The 19552-nt window shown below is 41.2% G+C and overlaps 1 protein-coding gene across 9 annotated transcripts in view; it reads left to right on the forward strand.

The window, feature by feature from the left end:
- The window catches only part of ipcef1 (interaction protein for cytohesin exchange factors 1), a 112429-nt gene extending 94131 nt beyond the window's left edge, over positions 1–18298 (forward strand). For 8 of the 9 annotated variants that reach the window (XM_063056005.1, XM_063056000.1, XM_063056007.1 and 5 more), the window contains 2 exons: positions 2387–2574; positions 17194–18295. In XM_063056005.1, coding sequence (XP_062912075.1) covers positions 2387–2574; positions 17194–17394 — 389 coding nt within the window. In that variant the 3' untranslated portion in view covers positions 17395–18295. Of the gene's footprint in view, positions 1–2386; positions 2575–17193 lie in introns of all 9 variants that reach the window. The other variant, XM_063055999.1, reaches the window with a different exon arrangement.
- The last annotated feature ends 1254 nt before the right edge of the window (positions 18299–19552 follow it).

Consider the following 19552-nt stretch of genomic DNA (forward strand, 5'->3'; position numbering starts at 1 on the left):
GGTGGCGTAGGAAGCCGAAGATCATGGTCGGAGGAATTCTTGCTCCTTGCAACAGGAAAATCCGGAAAAGACACTTACTCTGTGAAACTGCATCTCTAGCCTCCGGTACGTAGTGGATTTCCTGGTAAACAACAGTAAAGTTTCAGTGCAACACACACAAAACGCTGGAGGAATTCAGCAGGCCAGGCAGCATCTATGGAAAAAAAGTACAGTCGATGTTTCAGGCCGAGGCCCTTCAGCAGGACTGGAGAAAAAAAGCTGAGGAGTAGATTTTAAAGTTGAGGGAGAGGAGAGAGAAACACAAGGTGATAGGTGAAACCTGAAGGGAGCGGGATGAAGTAAAGAGTTGGGAAGTTGATTGGTGAGATGAGATGACAGAGGGAAAAGAGGAACTGAAATGGAGACCTGGTATAGATTGGAAGATCACTTCGTTGAGCATCTACGCTCCATCTGCCAGAACAAGCTAGATCTCCCAGTGGCCACCTATTTTAATTCTACTTCCCATTCCCATTCCCATTCTGATATGTCCATCCATGGCCTCCTCCACTATCATGATGAAACCACACTTCGGTTGGAGGAACAACACCTTATACTCTGTCTGGGTAGCCTCCAACCTGATGGTATGAACATCGATTTCTCAAACTTCTGGTAATGCTCCCCACCCACCCCCCCCCTTCGCCATTTCACATTCCCTTTTCCCTTTCTCACCTCATCTCACCATTCAATTTCCCAGCTCTTTACTTCATCGCTCTCCCTCCAGGTTTCACCTATCACCTGGTGGTACTTTCTCCCCTATCCCCACCTTTTAAATCTACTTCTCAGCTTTTTTTCTCCAGCCCTGCCGAAGGATTTTGACCCAAAACATCAAATCTACTTTTTCCATAGAAGCTACCTGGCCTGCTGAGTTCCTCCAGCATTTTGTGTGTGTTGCTTGGATTTCCAGCATCTGCAGATTTTCTCTTGTTTGTAGCAAAGTTTCAGTAGAAGTTTGTTTATTTATTGGGATACAGTGTGGAAAATGCTGTTCTGGCCCAGTGACCTGTGCCACACAGCAACCCCCGACTTAATCCGAGCCTAATCGCAGGATAATTTACAATGACCAACAGTACATTTTTGGACTGTGGGGGGGGGGGAACCGGCGCAACTGGAGGAAACCCAGGTGGTCACAAGGAGAACGTACAAACTCCTTCCACGCAGTGGCAGGAAATGAACCCGGACTGCTGGCACTGTAGAGCGCTGATCTAACTACTGCGCTACCCTGACTTTATGACTATCTTGAACATTCAATCAAATCTATTAACTTGAGTCACTATTTTATCTATCCAGTTGCAAATGCTCTGTAAATGCAGGAAAAAAGGGCATTTAATTGTTTTTTAATGTCCTTCTGCATTTGCCTTATTGATGCATTATTGCCATCAAATTTTCTATTTGTCCTTTACATGTAAACTTCTTCCCTTTCAGCCCTTCAACTTATGGAAACATGATTTCCTTATCTTCTTTATTTTAAATTTATTTTAATCATATCATAACTTAAAGCAAAAGAAAAGCAATTTGTTCATCTTTTACAGTTTGTTTCTCCCCTGTCTCAGAGAGAACCTACTCAACCAACATTACCTTCTCTCTCTTTCCTACAGTGTGGGCCTCAGTGCAGCTCGATGTATTTTAAATGTGGTCTCCTTAAGTCTCTACGTAAGCTCAATTGCTGCTGTCACTGAACTTTAATGAATCTACTGCTTAACGCAGAAAAATAGACTATCATCTATTTAGAATCTTTTCAAGCTTGCACTGTCAACATTGATGAAGACACATAGTTCTGAGTAGTTTGTATTCAGTTGTAGCAGTGACTTTTCACAACTCGAGCTATGACCAGCAATTGCAACTTTAGAAACTATATGCCTAATTTTGCTTCCTGGCCAAAGTACTCTCGTGGCTTCTTCTCAGTAACATTGACATTTGCAGCACGATTTGTGTAATGTGTTCATATTCAATGGGAACCTAGTTAAGAATGCCAAATAGATGTGGAATAGATTGCATGAAAGGACAGAGAAGCTCAAATGGGCTCCTGCTCTTTGTAATTCTAAGATTTAACCAAAAACTGAAATCATTAAAGTCTCCTGTGCTGTGTAGTGGGAACATGGTACAAAATTTAAAGCAAATTTGTAATAAAGACCCACAACCAAAAGAGGTCATGTGCAATTTGTTGTACTGCACGGTCCAATATTTGCAATCATTTGTTTTGTTACATTTTATGATTTATCTTTGGGATCAGTGACATTTAGTTCTATTCATGTGCCAGACATCATTTCAATGAGCCCTCTGTGTCAATTTAAATGTGTCAATTCACATAGGGGAGGAATCCCTTTGACTTTACTCTTTGCTTTTAAAGAACAACCACAGAATTCTGATGAAATGGAGCAGTTGTATAAATCCTTAGAGCAAGCAAGTCTTTCTCCGACTGGAGAACGCCGATCTTCAACAAAGAGGGATTACAGGAGATCGTTCATAAAGCGTAGCAAAAATCCTCTTATCAATGAAAGACTGCACAAATTCAGAGCATTAAACAGTACTTTAAAGGTATGTGAGGGGTTCATTTTATGTCTGTTGATGAAACATAATCTTTTTCAATACGTAATACAAAATGATCTGCGTGGGTGGGCTATTAAAAATAGCACATTTAGTAAAATGTGTTTGCTTTCTGTTATGGTGTATGCAGGTGCAAAGTTACATAACTCCAAGTCACGTGATGACATGGAGACCAAAAACATAATAACAATTGTGACCTGGAGGACCCCACAGATAATACAAAGGAGATCAGTCATTTCACACCATAAGACCATAAGATAGGAGCAGAATTAGTTCATTTGGCCCAACGAGTCTGCTCCACCATGCGATCATGGATGATCCTTTTTTCTCCCCTTCCTCAGCTCCACTCCCTGGACTTCTCCCCATATCCTTTGATGCCGTGGCCAATCAAAAACCTACCAATTTCCACCTTAAATACACCCAACGACCTGCCTCCACAGCTGCCAGCGGTAACAAATTTCTCAAATTCACCACCCTCTGGATAAAGAAATTTCTCCATATCTCTGTTTTAAATGGATGCCCCTCTATCCTGAGGCTGTGCCCTCTTGTCCTAGACTCCCCCACCATGGGAAACATCCTTTCCACATTTACTCTGTCTAGGCCTTTCAACATTTGAAAGAATTCAATGAGATTTCCCCATATCCTTCTAAATTCCAGTGAGTACAGGCCCAGAGCCATCAAACTTTCCTCATATGATAACCCTTTCATTCCTGGAAGCATCTTGTGAACCTCCTCTGAAGCCTCTCCAATGACAACACATCTTTTCTTAGACAAGTAGACCAAAGCTGTTCACAATACTCATGGTGAGGCCTCACTCATGCCTTATAAAGCCTCAATATCACATCCCTGTTCTTATGCTCTGGACCTCTTGAAATGAATGCTAACATTGCATTTACCTTCCTCATCACCGTCTCAACCTGCAAGTTAACCTTTAGAGTGTTCTGCACAAGGACTCCCAAGTTCCTTTGCATCTCAGAATTCTGGATTTTCTCCCCATTTAGAAAATAGTCTGCACATTTTTTTCTTCTACCAAAGTGCATGACCATGCATTTTCCAACATTGTATTTCTTTTGCCACTTTCTTGCCCATTCTCCTAATCTGTCTAAGTCCTTCTGCAGCCTACCTGTTTCCTCAACACTATCTTCCCCTCCACCAATCTTCATATCATCTGCAAACTTGGCATCAAAACCATCTCTTCCATCATCTAAGTCATTGATTTACAACATAAAAATTAGCAGTCCCAACATTGACCCCTGTGGAACACCACTAGTCACTGGCAGCCAACCAGAAAAGGAACCTTTTATTCCCACTCGCTGCCTCCTACCATCAGCTAATGCTCTAACCATGTCAGCAACTTTCCTGTAATACCATGAGCTCTTAGCTTGGTAAGCAACCTCATGTGTGGCACTTTGTCAAAGGCCTTCTGAAAATCCAAATATACAACATCCACTGCATTCCCTTTATCTATCCTACTTGTAATCTCCTCAAAGAATTCCAATAATTCCCTAAGGAAACCATGTTGCCTTTGTCCTCTCTTGTTCTGTGTCACTAAGTACTCCATCAGCTTACTTTTTAACAATTAACTCTAACACTGTCAGGCGAGTCTGTAAAATTACTGGTCTATAATTTCCTTTCTGCCGCCTCCCTCCTTTCTTAAAGAGTGGAGTGAATTTGCAATTTTCCATTCCTCTGGGACCATGCCAAGGTCCAATGGTTCTTGAAAGCTCATTACTAATCCCTCCACCATCTCTACTGCCAACTTTTTCAGAACCCTAGGGTGCAATTCATCTGGTCTGGGTGACTTATGTACCTTTAGGTCTTTCAGCTTTCTAAGCACCTTCTCCCTTGTAATAATAAATGCACTCATTTCTCTTCCCTCACACCCTTCAACATCTGGCACACAGCTAGTGTCTTTCACAGTGAAGACTGATGCAAAATACTCATTTAGTTCATCTGTCATCTCCTTGTCCCCCGTTATTATTTCTCCAGCCTCATTTTCTAGTGGTCCTATATCCCCTCTCATCTCTCTTTTATTTTTTTATATGCTTTTATATACTTGAAGAAGTTTTTTCTATCCACCTTGATATTGTTGCTAGCTTGCTTTCATATTTCATATTTTCCTTCCTAAAGATTCTTTTATTTGCTTTCTGTAGGTTTTAGGCTTCCCAGTGTTCTATCTTCCCACTAATTTTGCTTTGTTGTATGCCCTCTCTTTTGCTTTTACATTAGATTTGATTTCCCTTGTCAGCCATGGTTGTACTACTTTGCCATTTGAATATTTCTTTGTTTTTGGAATACATATATCCTGCACCTTCCTCATCTTCCACCAGAAACTCAAGCCAATGCTGCTCTGCTGTCATCCCTGCCAGCATCTCCTTCCAATTTACTTTAATCAACTCCTCTCTCATACCACTGTAATTTCCTTTACTCCACTGAAATACTGCTTTCCTTTCTCCATATCAAATTTCAGGTTGAACTCAATCATATTGTGGTCACTGCCTCCTCAAGCTTCCTTTACCTTAAGCTCCCTAATCAACTCCAGTTCATTACATAACACCCAATTCAGTATAGCTGATATCCCGGTAGGCTCGATGACAAACTGCTCTAAAAACCCATCTCACAGACATTCAACAAATTCACTCTCTTGAGATCCATTACCAACCTGATTTTCCCAAACTACCTGCATGTTAAAATCTCCCATGACTATCATAACATTGCACTTTTGACACAGCTTTTCAATTTCTCTTTGTAATCTGTAGTCCACATCCCAGCTACTGTTTGGAGGCCTGCATATAGCACCATCAGGATCCCTTTACCCTATCAGTTTCTTAACTCAACCCACAAGGATTCAGCATCTTCTGATCCAATGTCACATCTTCCTAACATCCTGCATAATGCATGGCAATAAGTTCAATGTGCAACTACAAAGAAGGAAATATTTCAGATTGCATATTGTTAGACCAGTGTAGAACACAAAGGCCCTCTGAAAATTTGGAGTTTGTACCTTAAGGCTTTTTCTGATCTACAAACGTTGTAGATATGAGTAGGAAATTAGTTTCTACTCTGTCAAGCTCCAGGCCCAAGTGAAACATAGTAGAAGGTTACAGTGAAATCACTGAATGCAATTTCTGCTGCGTGTGATTGCTGTACACATGACCTAGAGGTCGATTATGTTGAGTTTAACATGTATCATCTCCTATCTAGAAGGAGTACACCACAATTTCATCTTTGCCCTGAATTAAATATAAAACATCTCCCCTCTTGACAATGGTGTTCTGAACTTTTCCTTTGAGAACATCAATTACCCATGGACCACAAAGATTTTTTGATAAATATTATCGAACTACAGTACATAACATGCTCTTTAGCAATATATTACTACTTGATTGCATTGTTTGCATCCATTCATTTTCTGAGGAATACATCTCACGATACTCTGAACACATCATCAGTAATGTAACCTGGGATCATCAAGTGCGTCAAGCCTTTCAACATCAGACACCCTCACTCAGGCGACCCAGCCTTGGTGGATCAAGTCATCACTTGGGTTCAAGGTAGCAGGTAGCGTGCTGCGGAGCCCCATGGACTGTTACCCTCTAGAGCAGGAGTTCCCAACCTGAGGTCCACAGACACCTTCATGGTATTAGTCCACAGTATAAAAAAGGTTAGGAACCCCTCTTTGAGTTTAGAGGGTGTAAGGTGAAGTAATAACAAACAAACGTTGAGAGCCTCTGTGGAATTAAAATAAGCAGGTCCCTTCATGTCTAAACGCAGTAAGTTGATTATTTTGTAAGCTCACCATCAAAAACGAAATGTTCCATATACCTGGGATCAGCAATATTTTCCTTGACCATGTTGATTTTATTGAGTGGTCTTTCAGCTTGTTGAAACAAGTTAAACAAAGAATCCAATTCATTTCAGAGTAATGGATTGGACTGAGCTCCCATGAGGCCGGCAATTCTGTTGGGAATCTGCACATGTCCATGCTCCAATACTTTAGTGCAGACCTGACTTCCGTGTGTGAATACTGCAATGCAGTGGTAGGAAATGGGCTGGAGGTCAGCGTTTGAACTTTTGGTCTTTCACTGAACTTACCACCCAGTCAGAAACATTTAATGATCCTTGGGATTGGGCCTCGGTTTCTGACATCAAGGTCCTGGTTACAGCTCCTAAGCTGGTCTCTTCATTAAAGGAAAATGGAGTGAAAAATTCCAATAAGATTGATCCTCTTTGTGCTGGAATTAGTATGGGTGAAGGAGTGGTTTGAACATAAATTGCAGATTAAATCAAGTAAATCTAGTTTAGTGTTTATCTTCACAGGATAGAGCACGAGTCTGTACAGAAGAACATAAGAAATAGGAGCAGGAGTAGTCTATCCGGCCCATCGAGCCTGCCCCACCATTCAATAAGATCACGGCTGATCTGTCTGTAAACTCAGCTCCATCTACCTGCCTTTTCTCCATAACCATTAATTTCCCTACTATGTAAAAATCTATCTAACTGTATCTTAAATATATTTGGTGAAGAAGCCTCAACTGCTTCCCTGGGCAGAGAATTCCACAGATTCACCACTCTGCATAGTTGCAGCATGACCTCCCTGCTCTTGAATTCAATTCCTCTAGCAATGAAGGCCAACATTCCGTTTGCCATTTTAATAACCTGTTGTACCTGCAAGCCAACTTTTTGCAGTTCATGAACAAGCACTCCCAAGTCCCTCTGCACAACAGGATGCTGCAATCTTTCACCATTTAAATAATAATCTGCTCTTCTATTATTCCTTCCACAGTGAATGATCTCGCACTTACCAACGTTGTATTCCATCTGCCAGACCTTGGCCCACTCACATAACCTATCTATATCTCTCTGCAGACTCTCCACATCCTCTGTACAAATTGTTTTTCCCCTCAGTTTAGTGTCATAAGCAAATTTTGCTACACTACACTCAGTCCCCTCTTCCAAATCATCAATGTAAATGGTAAACAGCTGCGGGCCCAGCACCGACCCCTGTGGCACCCCACTCACCACTGACTGCCAACCGGAGAAACACCCATTTATACCAACTCTCTGCCTTCTGTTGGTTAACCAATCCACTATCCATGCCAATACACTTCCTCCGACTCCATTCATCTGTTTCTTATTTATAAGTCTCTTGTGCGACACCCTATCGAATGCCTTCTGGAAATCCAAGTATACGACATCCACCTGTTCCCCTCTATCCACTGCACTCATTATGTCCTCAAAGAACTCCAGTAAGTTTGACAAACAGGACCTGCCCTTTCTGAATCCATGCTGCGTCTGTCTATTGGAACCACTCCTTTCTACATGTTTCGCTATTTCTTCCTTAATGACAGCTTCAAGCATTTTCCCAACTACAGATGTTAAGCTAACTGGACTATAGTTGCGCATCTTTTGCCTACATCCTTTTTTAAAAAGTGAAGTGATGTTTGCTGTCTTCCAATCCACCGGGACCTACCCAGAGTCCAGAGAGTTTTGATAAATGATTACCAACGTGTCTACTATAACCTCCACCAATTCCCTCAGCACCTTGGGATGCATCCCATCAGGACCAGAGGACTTATCTACCTTCAGGCCCTCTGGTTTGCTCATCACTATCTCTTCAGTGACAGTGATTTTATCAAGGTCCTCACCTCCCATTTCATCCATAACATCCTTCTTTGGCATATTAGCTGTGTCCTCTACCGTAAAGACCGACAGAAAATAGTCATTCAATGCCTCAGCCATTTCCTTATCACCCATTATCAATTTCCCCTTCTCGTCTTCCAAGGAACCTACGTTGACTTTAGCCACCCTCTTCTACTTTATATATTTATAAAAACTTTTGCTATCTGTTTTTATATTTTGTGCTAATTTACTTTCATACTCTATCTTCCCTTTCCTTATTTCTTGTTTAGTTGTTCTTTGTTGCTTTTTAAAGTTTTCCCAATCCTCCAGTCTCCCACTACTCTTTGTGACTTTGTACGCATGAGCTTTTAATTTGATACTATCTTTTATTTCCTTAGTTATCCAAGACTGGCTCTCCCTACTCTTACCATCTTTACTTTTGACTGGAATACACTTTTGTTGAGCACTGTGAAAAATCTCTTTGAAAGTATTCCACTGTTCCTCAACTGTCCTACCAATTAGCCTGTGCTCCCAATCCACGTTAGCCAACTCCTCCCTCATCCCGTTGTAGTTTCCCTTGTTCAAGCATAATACACTAGTTTTAGATCTAACTATTTCATCCACCATCTGTATACAAAATTCAATCATACTATGATCACTCTTTCCAAGAGGATCCCTGACTAAAAGATCATTAATCTTACCTGTCCCATTGCACAGGACTAGATCTAAAATAGTATTTTCCCTTGTAGGTTCACTAATATGCTGCTCAAGAAGGCCATCATGGAGGCATTCTATGAAGTTCTCCTCCAGTGTTCCTTGACCAACCTGATTCACCCAATCTATGTGGAAGTTAAAATCCCCCATGACAACTGCCATTCCATTCTTACAAGCCTCAGTTATTTCTTGGTTAATCGCCTCTGCCACTGCAATATTTTTATTAGGTGGCCTATAGACAACACACACTAGTGATTTTTTTCCCTTTGCTATTCTTATTCTCTACCCAGATGGACTCAATATTCTGCTCCGTAGATCTTACATTGTCTCTCACAATCGCCCTGATCTCATCCCTAATCAAGAGCGCCACCCCACCTCCTTTGCCTTCCTGCCTATCTTTCCATATTACCTGATACCCTTGAATATTTAATACCCAGTCATCCCCACCTTGCAACCAGGTTTCTGTAATGGCCACTAAATCATATTCCTTGGTACTGATCTGTGCCACAAGTTCACTAACCTTGTTTCTAATACTATGGGCATTTAGATAAAGTGCCCTTATACTCATGTCCTTTTAGAATCTAGTGACCTATGTGATTTTTGCTTTTTACTTTTATGCACTCTACTCTTACTTTTTTCTTCACTAACTCTAGCTTTGGTCTCTACATCACTTCCCTCCTCTTTTCTGTGTAGGTTCCCATCCCCCTGCCATATTAGTTTAAAACCTCCCCAACAGCATTAGCAAACAATCTCCCTAGGACATTGATCCTGACCCTGCCCAGATGTAGACCATCCGGACGGTACTAGTCCCACCTCCCCCAGAAGTGGTTCCAATGCCACAAGGATCTGAAACCCTCCCTCCTGTACCACCACTCAAGCCACATGTTCATTCTAGCTATCCCGCTATTCCAACTCTGGCTACCTGCACTAGTAATAATCCTGAGATTATTACCTTTGAGGTCCTACTCTTTAATTTATCTCCTAGCTCCCTAAATTCAGCTTGTAGGACCTCATCCCGCTTCCTTCCTTTATCATTAGTACCTACATGCACCACGACAGCTGGCTACTCACCCTCCCCTTTCAGAATGCCCTGCAGCCTCTCGGAGACATCCCTGACCCCTTGCACCCGGGAGGCAACACACCATAAGGGAGTCCTGTTTGCAGCCACAGAAGCTCCTCTCTATTCTCCTTACCATGGAATCCCCTACCACAACAGCTCCGCCACTCTTTTTCTTGCCCTCACGTGCAGCAGAGCTACCGACAGTGCCATGATCCTGGCTACTGCTGCCTTCACCTGATGAGCCATCTCCCCCAACAGACTCCAAATCTGTATTGGAGGGAGATGACCGCAGGAGACTCCTGTACTACCTTCCTGCTGCTACTCTTCCTGTTGGTCACTCATTCCCTATCTTTCCTTAGATCCATAAACTGCGGTGTGACCAACTCACTATATGTGCTATCCACAACACTCTCAGCATCTCAGATGCTCCAAAGTGAGTCCATACGCATCTCCAGTGCTTCCATGCAGTCTATCAGGAGCTGCAGCTGGACACACTTCCTGCACACGTAGTCTTCAATGTAAAATGACTGATCCTGCTGCATGGAGAAAACTGAAACTGATGATCAAGTGAGGTAGAGCAGCACGTGCAGTGCTGTCAATTATGCTGTTAGAGTTCTTAAATAACAAATAAAACATTAATTCCATACTATAAGAACTGCAACGCATGTGTATATATTATAGTTAAAACAGAGAATTGCCTAGGTGCACAAAATAATGAATAAGATGAAGGTGATGGTACTAAGAAGAGAGATCAAAACTTAATCAAAAAGTTTTAACAAAGGTCTTAAGTGAGGAGAGAGAAAGAAAAAGTACTTTAAAAAGAGTTTGCATTTAGATAAACAATAGGTGCAGGAGTAGGCCATTCGGGCCTTCGAGCCAGCACCGCCATTCACTGTGATCATGGCTGATCATCTACAATCAGTACCCTGTTCCTGCCTTCTCCCCATATCCCTTGACTCCACTATCTTTAAGAGCTCTATCTAACTCTTTCTTGAAAGAATCCAGAGAATTGTCCTCTACTGCCTTCTGAGGCAGAGCATTCCACAGAACCACAACCCTCTGGGTGAAAAAGATTTTCCTCAACTCCGTTCTAAATGGTCTGCCCCTTATTCTTAAACTGTGGCCTCTGGTTCTGGACTCCCCAAACATCGGGAACATGTTTCCTGCCTCTAGCGTGTCCAATCCCTTAATAATCTTATATGTTTCAATCAGATCCCCTCTCATCCTTCTAAATTCCAGTGTATACAAGCCCAGTTGTTCCAATCTTTCAACATATGACATTCCTGCCATCCCTGGAGTTAACCCAGTGAACCTACGCTGCACTCCCTCCATAGCAAGAACGTCCTTCCTCAAATTTGGAGACTAAAACTGCACACAATACTCCAAGTGGGGTCTCACCAGGGCCTTGTACAACTGCAGAAGGATCTCTTTACTCCTATACTCAACTGCCCTTGATATGAAGGCCAACATGCCATTAGCTTTCTTCACTGCCTGCTGTACCTGTATGCTTACTTTCAGTGACTGATGAACAAGGACACCCAGATCTCACTGTACTTCCCCTTTTCCTAACTTGACACCATTCAGATAGTAATCTGCCTTCCTGTTCTTGCCAACAAAGTGGATAACCTCACATTTATCTACATTAAACTGCATCTGCCATGCATCTGCCCACTCACCCAACCTGTCCAAGTCACCCTGCATTCTCATAACATCCTCCTCATATTTCACACTGTCACCCGGCTTTGTGTCATCTGCAAATTTGCTAATGTTACTTTTAATCCCTTCATCCAAATCATTAATGTATATTGTAAATAGCTGCAGTCCCAGCACCGAGCCTTGCAGTACCCCACGGGTCACTGCCTGCCATTCTGAAAGGGACCCGTTAATCCCTACTCTTTGTTTCCTGTCTGCCAACCAATTTTCTATCCATGTCAGTACCCTACCCCCAATACCACATGCTCTAATTTTGCCCACTAACCTCCTATGTGGGACCTTATCAAAGGCTTTCTGAAAGTCCAGGTACATTACATCCACTGGTTTTCCCATGTCCATTTTCATAGTTACATCCTCAAAAAATTCCAGAAGATTAGTCAAGCATGATTTCCCCTTCATAAATCCATGCTGACTCAGACCGATCCTGTTACGGCTATCCAAATATGCTGCTATTTCATCTTTTATAATTGACTCCAGCATTTTCCCCACCACTGATGTCAGACTAACTGGTCTATAATTGCCTGTTTTCTCTCTCCCTCTTTTCTTAAAAAGTGGGATAACATTAGCTAACCTCCAATCCGCAGGAACTGATCCTGAATCTATAGAACATTGGAAAGTGATTACCAAAGCATCCACAATTTCTAGAGCCACCTCCTTAAGTATCCTGGGATGCAGACCATCAGGCCCTGGGGATTTATCAGCCTTCAGTCCCATCAGTTTACCCAACACCATTTTCTGCCTAATGCGAATTTCCTTCATTTCCTCCATTACCCTAGGTCCTCTGGCCACTATTACATCTGGGAGATTGTTTGTGTCTTCCCTAGTGAGGACAGATGCAAAGTACCTGTTCGGCTCGTCTGCCATTTCCTTCTTCCCCATAATAATTTCACCCGTTTCTGTCTTCAAGGGTCCAACTTTGGTTTTAACTAATTTTTTCCTCTTCATGTACCTAAAGAAGCTTTTGCTATCCTCCTTTATATTCTTGGCTAGCTTACCTTCGTACCTCATCTTTTCTCCCCGTATTGCCTTTTTAGTTATCTTCTGTTGCTTTTTAAAAGTTTCCCAATCCTCTGGCTTTCTGCTCATCTTTGCTATGTTATGCTTCTTCTCTTTTATTTTTATACTGTCCTTGATTTCCCTTGTCAGCCACGGCCGCCTCTTACTCCCCTTAGAATCTTTCTTCCTCTTTGGAATCAACTGATCCTGCACCTTCTGTATTATTCCCCAAAATACCTGCCATTGTTGTTCCACTGTCATCCCTGATAGGGCATCTTTCCAGTCAACTTTGGCCAGCTCCTCCCTCATGGGTCCATAGTCCCCTTTATTCAACTGTAATACTGACACTTCTGATTTTCCCTTCTTCCTCTCAAATTGTAGATTAAAACATCATATTATTGTCACTACCTCCTAATGGCTCCTTTACCTCGAGTTCCCTTATCAAATCTGGCTCATTACACAATACTAAATCCAGAATTACCTTCTCCCTGGTAGGCTCTAATACAAGCTGCTCTAAGAATCCATCTCTGAGGCATACCACAAACTCCCTTTCTTGGAGTCCAGTACCAACCTGATTTTCCCAGTCTACCTGCATGTTGAAATCCCCCATAACAACCGTAGTATTACCTTTGCGACCTGCCAATTTTAACTCTTGATTTAACTTGCATCCTATATCCAGGCTACTGTTTGGGGACCTCTAGATAACTCCCATTAGTGTCTTTTTGCCCTTACAGTTTCCCAGTTCTATCCATACTGACTCTACATCTCCTGATTCTATGTCACCCCTCACAAGTGAATGAATTTCATTCCCTCACCTATCATTTAGATAGCACCTTAATGACCGCAGGATATTTAGAAGTATTTTACAGCCAAGTACTATTTGTAGTATAATAATTCAACGATCTGTACAGCATCAAATTTGTGCACAACAATCTCTCACAAGTGATAGTGTGAAAATAACCAATTAGTCCATTTTATAATTTGCAAAGATAATAGGGCTTCAACTTTAACTAAGTCTCATGAGGGATTTTGTCAAATGCCTTCACATAGTCCACAAATTACCATTTGGAAGTTTACATTATGCATTTGGAATTTGGGGAACCAAAGACAAATATTGACTTAATTAAGAAATTGTTTGTGTAGCAGAAAGCAGAGAAAAGAATATTGTACCTGCGATCAGCCTGTTTGGAAATGACTCGTGTAATTCAGTAAAAACTTGCACTGTTGCAACAAAATCTGCAGTGTTGTACTAACTTATCTGGATCTGTGTTTTTTCATTCTATCACCTGATTGGTTTATATATTTATAAACCATTTGGATAATGGAATGAAAAGATACGGATCCATATAAATTGTCCATTTAACAAAGTATGTTCCTTATGCCTTTTTGCCGCTGCTAATGCTTATGTGAGGACTGCTTTGCTTCCACACCAAATGTTAAGTGTAGAAGTGTTTAATAAAAATATATTTTTAGCTTAAAATACAGGACAAGTGACCATAAGACCATAAGATAGAGGAGCAGAATTAGGCCATTTGGCCCATCAAGTTTGCTTTGCCATTTCATCATAGCTGATCCAATTTTTCTCTCAGCCTCAATCTCCTGCCTTCTCTCCATATCCCTTCATTCCCTGACCAATCAGGAATCTGTCAACCTCTGCCTTAAATTTACATGAAGACTTGGCCTCAACAGCTGCCTATGGTAAAGAATTCCACAGATTCACCACTCTTTGGCTAAAGAAATTCCTCCTCATCTCCATTCTAAAAGGATAACCCTCTATTCTGAGGCAGTGTTTTCCCTGGTCTTAGACTCTCCCACCATTGGAAACAACCTCTCCAAATCCACTCTATCGAGGTCTTTCACCATTCGATAGCTTTCAATGAAGTCAGCCCTCATTCTTCTGAATTCAGTGAATACAGGCCCGGAGCCATCAAACGCTCTTCATTTGACAAGCCATTCAATCCTGGAATCATTTTCATGAATCTCCTTTGAACCCTCTCCAGTTTCAGCACATCCTTTCTAAGATAAAGGGTGCAAACCTGCTCACAATACTCCAAGTGAGGCCTTACCAGTGCTTTAATAACTTTCAACATTACTTCCTTGCTTTTATATTCTAATCCTCTTGAAATGTTACATTTGCCTTGCTTACCACAGACTCAACCTGCAAATTAACGTCACAGAATCCTGCAAAAGGATTCTAAAGTCCTTTTGTCACGTACTCTGTGGCGGGAATAAAGAACCAGCAGAAATAGAAAGCCCTTTGGAGTCTCGTATTGCTATAAACTACTAATATTTATTAGTAACTACGCAATACAGTAATATAAATGTAGATAATTCACACAGGTTAGCAATGATTATATATAAAAGTAAGTGTGGAATATATATGTATGAAAACCAAGCTTCTTTAAGTCTAGGGGTAAAAAGATACAGTCTTACGATGTTGAGTAAAGTTCAGTTCAGTTCGTGGTATTTAGTTGAGTAGTGATGGAGAGAGAGAGTGAGTTGAGTCTTCAGGTGAGCTGATGCCGTCAATCTTCTCGTCGTCCTCCGAAATCCTTTACAAGTCACCAACTGTGACTTTAACCGGGGGACCGGTCTTCTGTGGTGGATCTATCACCCCAGCAAGGGTGGACACATAGACAACTCCCCACCAGTCAACCCCTTCTTTAACGGTGGAATAGCAATTTGGATCGATCCGCCTGATCGATCCTCCAAAAACCCACTTTCTCTGCAGGCACAACAATGCTCATTCACTGTCCAGATCATGTGTCCTGAGGTCTGTATCATCTGGCCTCCTATTTATTTCACCAGGCTGAGCATCACATGTCATTCAAAGAGTCCCTCCTTCCTTTGTCTGTAAAGGAGTGCAAGCAGGCAACAAGTCCTTGAAGAAATATCAACAATCTGCCTTTGGTCACCATAGCAACCTTCGAGCTGCTCGCTGCTGTCTCCAACTCCAAACTCAGTAAAAATCCAAAGTTACTTCCAATGCCTTAAAGTGACAGTCCAACCGTTAATCTTCATCTCTCTCTCTCTCTCTCTCTCTCTCTCTTTTTTCCAAAAGCAACATATCAGTGGTAAATAACTCTGTCTCTCTCTCCTTTCCAAACAAACCATCAATGATAAATGTCTCTCTCCAAACAGTTAATAGGGGCACTCCTGGATCCCCTCACACTTTGCACCTCGTTTTTTGCATTTTCTCTCCATTTAGAAAATAGTCAACCCTTTCATTTCTTCTACCAAAGTGCATGACCATGCATTTCCCAACACTGTATTCCATCTGCCATTTCTTTGCCCATTCTCCTAGTTTGTCTAAGTCCTTCTGTAGCCTCTTTTACTTCATCAAGACTACCCGCCCTTCCACATATCTTCATATTGTCGGCAAACTTTTCAAAAAAGCCATCAATTCCATCATCCAAATCATTGACAAATGATGTAAAAAGAATCGGTCCCAACACAGACTACTGTGGAACACCGCTAGTCACAATCAGCCAGCCAGGAAAGGTTCCCTTTATTCTCACTCTTTTCTTCCTGCCAATCAGCCACTGCTTCATCAATACTAGAATCTTTCCTGTAATATCATGAGCTCATAGCTTGTTAAGCAGCTTCATGTGTGGAACTTTGTAAAAAGTCTTCTGAAAATCCAGGTACACAATATCAATCGATTATCCTGTTTCTATCCTGCTTGTTATTTCTTCAAAGAATTCCAACAGATCTGTCAGACAAGATATTCCCTTGAGGAATCCATACTGACTAGGGCCTATTTTATCATATGCCCCCAGGTACCCTGAGACCTCATCCCCAATAATGGACTCCAACATCTTCCCAACCACTAAGGTCTAACTAACTGGCTTATAGTTTCCTTTCAGCTGTCACTCTCCCTTCTTGAAGAGTGGGGTGACATTTGCAATTTTCCAGTCTTTTGGAACCATTCCAGAATCTAATGATTCTTGAAAGATCTTCACTAATGCCTCCACAATCTCTTCAGCCACCTCTTTCAGAACTCTGGGGTGTACACCATCTGTTCCAAGTGACTTATTTAGCTTCAGACCTTTTGTTTCCCAAGAAACTTCTCTCTAGTTATGGTGACTTCAAACACTTCATGACCCCTGACACCTGGAACTTCCACCATACTGCTAGTGTCTTCCACAGTGAAGACAGATGCAAAATACTTATTCAATTTATCCGCCATTTCGTTGTCCCCAATTATGACCTGTCCAGCATTGTTTTCCAGCAGTCCAATATCCACTCTTGCCCCTAACCCTAGCTGAAGAAACTTGTGAAAGTTTTGACAATTCATTCATATCATGGTGCTCTGAAGAAGCCAGCCTCGCTCTCATGGAGAGAGATATTTTATTGAAGTGTAGGCATGAAGTAATCCTGCCTTTAGTGAAACTCACATTGATGACTTATAACAAAAAAGTGTTTTTACAGTCACTAAACATGACTGCTTAATTGTAATCATGGGTATTTTTTTTCCTTCTTTTTGTCCTTAACCCATTTACCAGTCCAAAGAAGCTGACCTGGCTGTAATAAACCAACTCCTGGAAAGTTCACAGTTGACATCAGAGAAATTCCGACAATGGAAAGAAGACTATTCACTATTGCTGCAGGATATTTGCAAAGGATCCCAGTCTCAACTCTGCTCAGGGAGAAATGCTGATGCAATGGAGAATCAGGATTCCTCATCCATTGAAACGGATGTTTAAGATTTGAGATTTAATTTATTCAAATATGGTACTTAACTGTCTTGGTCAAGCTACACCGTTTCCTGAAGCACTAAGAGGTCCAGGACTTCCAGCAAGCCATCACAGCCGCAAACAATGAAAGTCATCAACTGAGTAACAGTGTTTATGGTGATTTGAAGTAGTCCTTTTTACCTTTCATTATAGAACTATTTTTATTTAATTTACGGGCAATTACACTGAATAATGGCTACAGTTGTTGTTTGCAAGTAAACAGCTCTCTGAAGTGTACAAATTTATAGAGGACATTCTCACCGGTTAAGGAATGTACACACATTCGTTGTCTATTTTGTGGTATTCTATTTATTCTGCAATCGCTATTGTGCTTAAAATTGTTCCGAAGCCTCTAGCAATTGAGATATATTTGCACATGTAAAAATTTTGTACATACAAAATTCCATTCAGCAACAAATACAATACCAGTGACCTCTCTGAAAGTAAATTGGCATACTAGGTCCATTCAATTCCAATCTATATTTTTATTTGAATAGTTAACTATTACAAATGGAAACATCGCCATATTTAAAATGTCCTTAGATATGTCCTTGACCCGCAGGATTCTGGAGCTGGTGCAAAAAGGTGGATGAGATGGGTTGGTTCTTTTCCAACAATGGTTAATTGACCTTCTACTGTGTCTTAAATCTTCTAGCATTTCACATCCTACATTTACATTCTCTTATTGTACTAATCAAAGGTATGTTGTAAAGCATAATAAACTGAGGAAATACTGTCTGTTCTTTGGCCATTATCAGTCTCTCTGGAATAAATTGTCTTCTCCATTCTCCCTTTGAGTAATTAAGAGGAGAAAGAATGAGAATAATAATTTATTAGAGTGAAAACTACTCTTGGGCTATGATATACTCAACCATTTTCCAACAGAAAGTAGTTCCAGGACTAGAATAATTGCTGAACCAATATAATGGCCACCCATAATTTTAACCATCTGCAGTAATGGATTTTCCCCTTTGGAAGATGAGTAATTAGAATTGACCTTGGTGCAAAATGTCATTCATCTATGCTAGCAGTAGTTGTGTCTGCACTTAACACTGGTGTGTATGTATACAAAATATGGCAACTTATATAAGTTTACTCATGTGGTAACGTGCTTATTTGGCATTTATACAATCCAGCATAAAATGTAATGGTGTGATTGCTAAATTCCAAGTAAAATCACAACAATCCTGAAATTGGACTGGGCACATACGTTTGGGACCCCATATAAAATTCTCAACTATCATGCAAAGTACAATTGACTGCTGGGTCCAGAAAAAAAAAACTGTCATTTGGCAGTCACAAAGAGAAAGAGAATGCAACCCATCCAGTTCTACATTTGGATGTCTTTTAAAGAGTCATTTGGTTCACAACAAGGCACTTCATGTGTAGTTCAAAATCTCGCTACGAACAGATCAGATATCTGCCAAAGGTTTCAGACTGTAATATTTATGTGACTCGGACACCGGTGTAGATTGAACAACCAACGTTTATTCACCAGACTTCCATTTTTTTAAACCCTTTTCCACGTCCTGATGTCATACGCACTCTGATGCTATGAATACTCACACAATACATTACATCCCCCTTCTCAAGATTTTTTTTTAACAATACTGTGAATTACCAAAACAATGCCTCTAGGTATGCCCTTCTTACAGTGCAACAACCATGACATAAACTAAAAAAAACTTACCTTGTACTGTATTCTGCATTGTATTTTACAATACTAACAGCAGTGTATTTTCTTTTACTAACATAGACTAATAAACCTTTTATTTCACACCTTGGAATTTATGACATGTGTGACTTTGCCTCAAACTGTATGTCTAGTCTCTGTATCTAGCTGGAAGTTTGACCTGTCTCCCAGACCGTGTGTGATACAACTGTGACTGTGCTTGACCTTCATCCGTGTCGGTCTCTCGAGTGGCCTCTGTGTTTTTGGGGTCTGCATCACTCTTGGTGTCGTCTGTTTCCATGTCTGTATATGTGGAAATGTCCTGTACATCTGTACGTGGAAACTCCCTCTCGCCTGTCTTCAGCAGATGTTTCCTGTTCCTCCTGTAGACTCTTCCATCCGGCGTGCGAACTATGAACGATCTCGGTTGCTGATGTCTGTTCACAACCACAGCTG

The sequence above is a fragment of the Mobula hypostoma genome, chromosome 8 (assembly GCF_963921235.1).
Source record: "Mobula hypostoma chromosome 8, sMobHyp1.1, whole genome shotgun sequence".
In the NCBI taxonomy this organism is placed as follows: Eukaryota; Metazoa; Chordata; class Chondrichthyes; order Myliobatiformes; family Myliobatidae; genus Mobula; species Mobula hypostoma.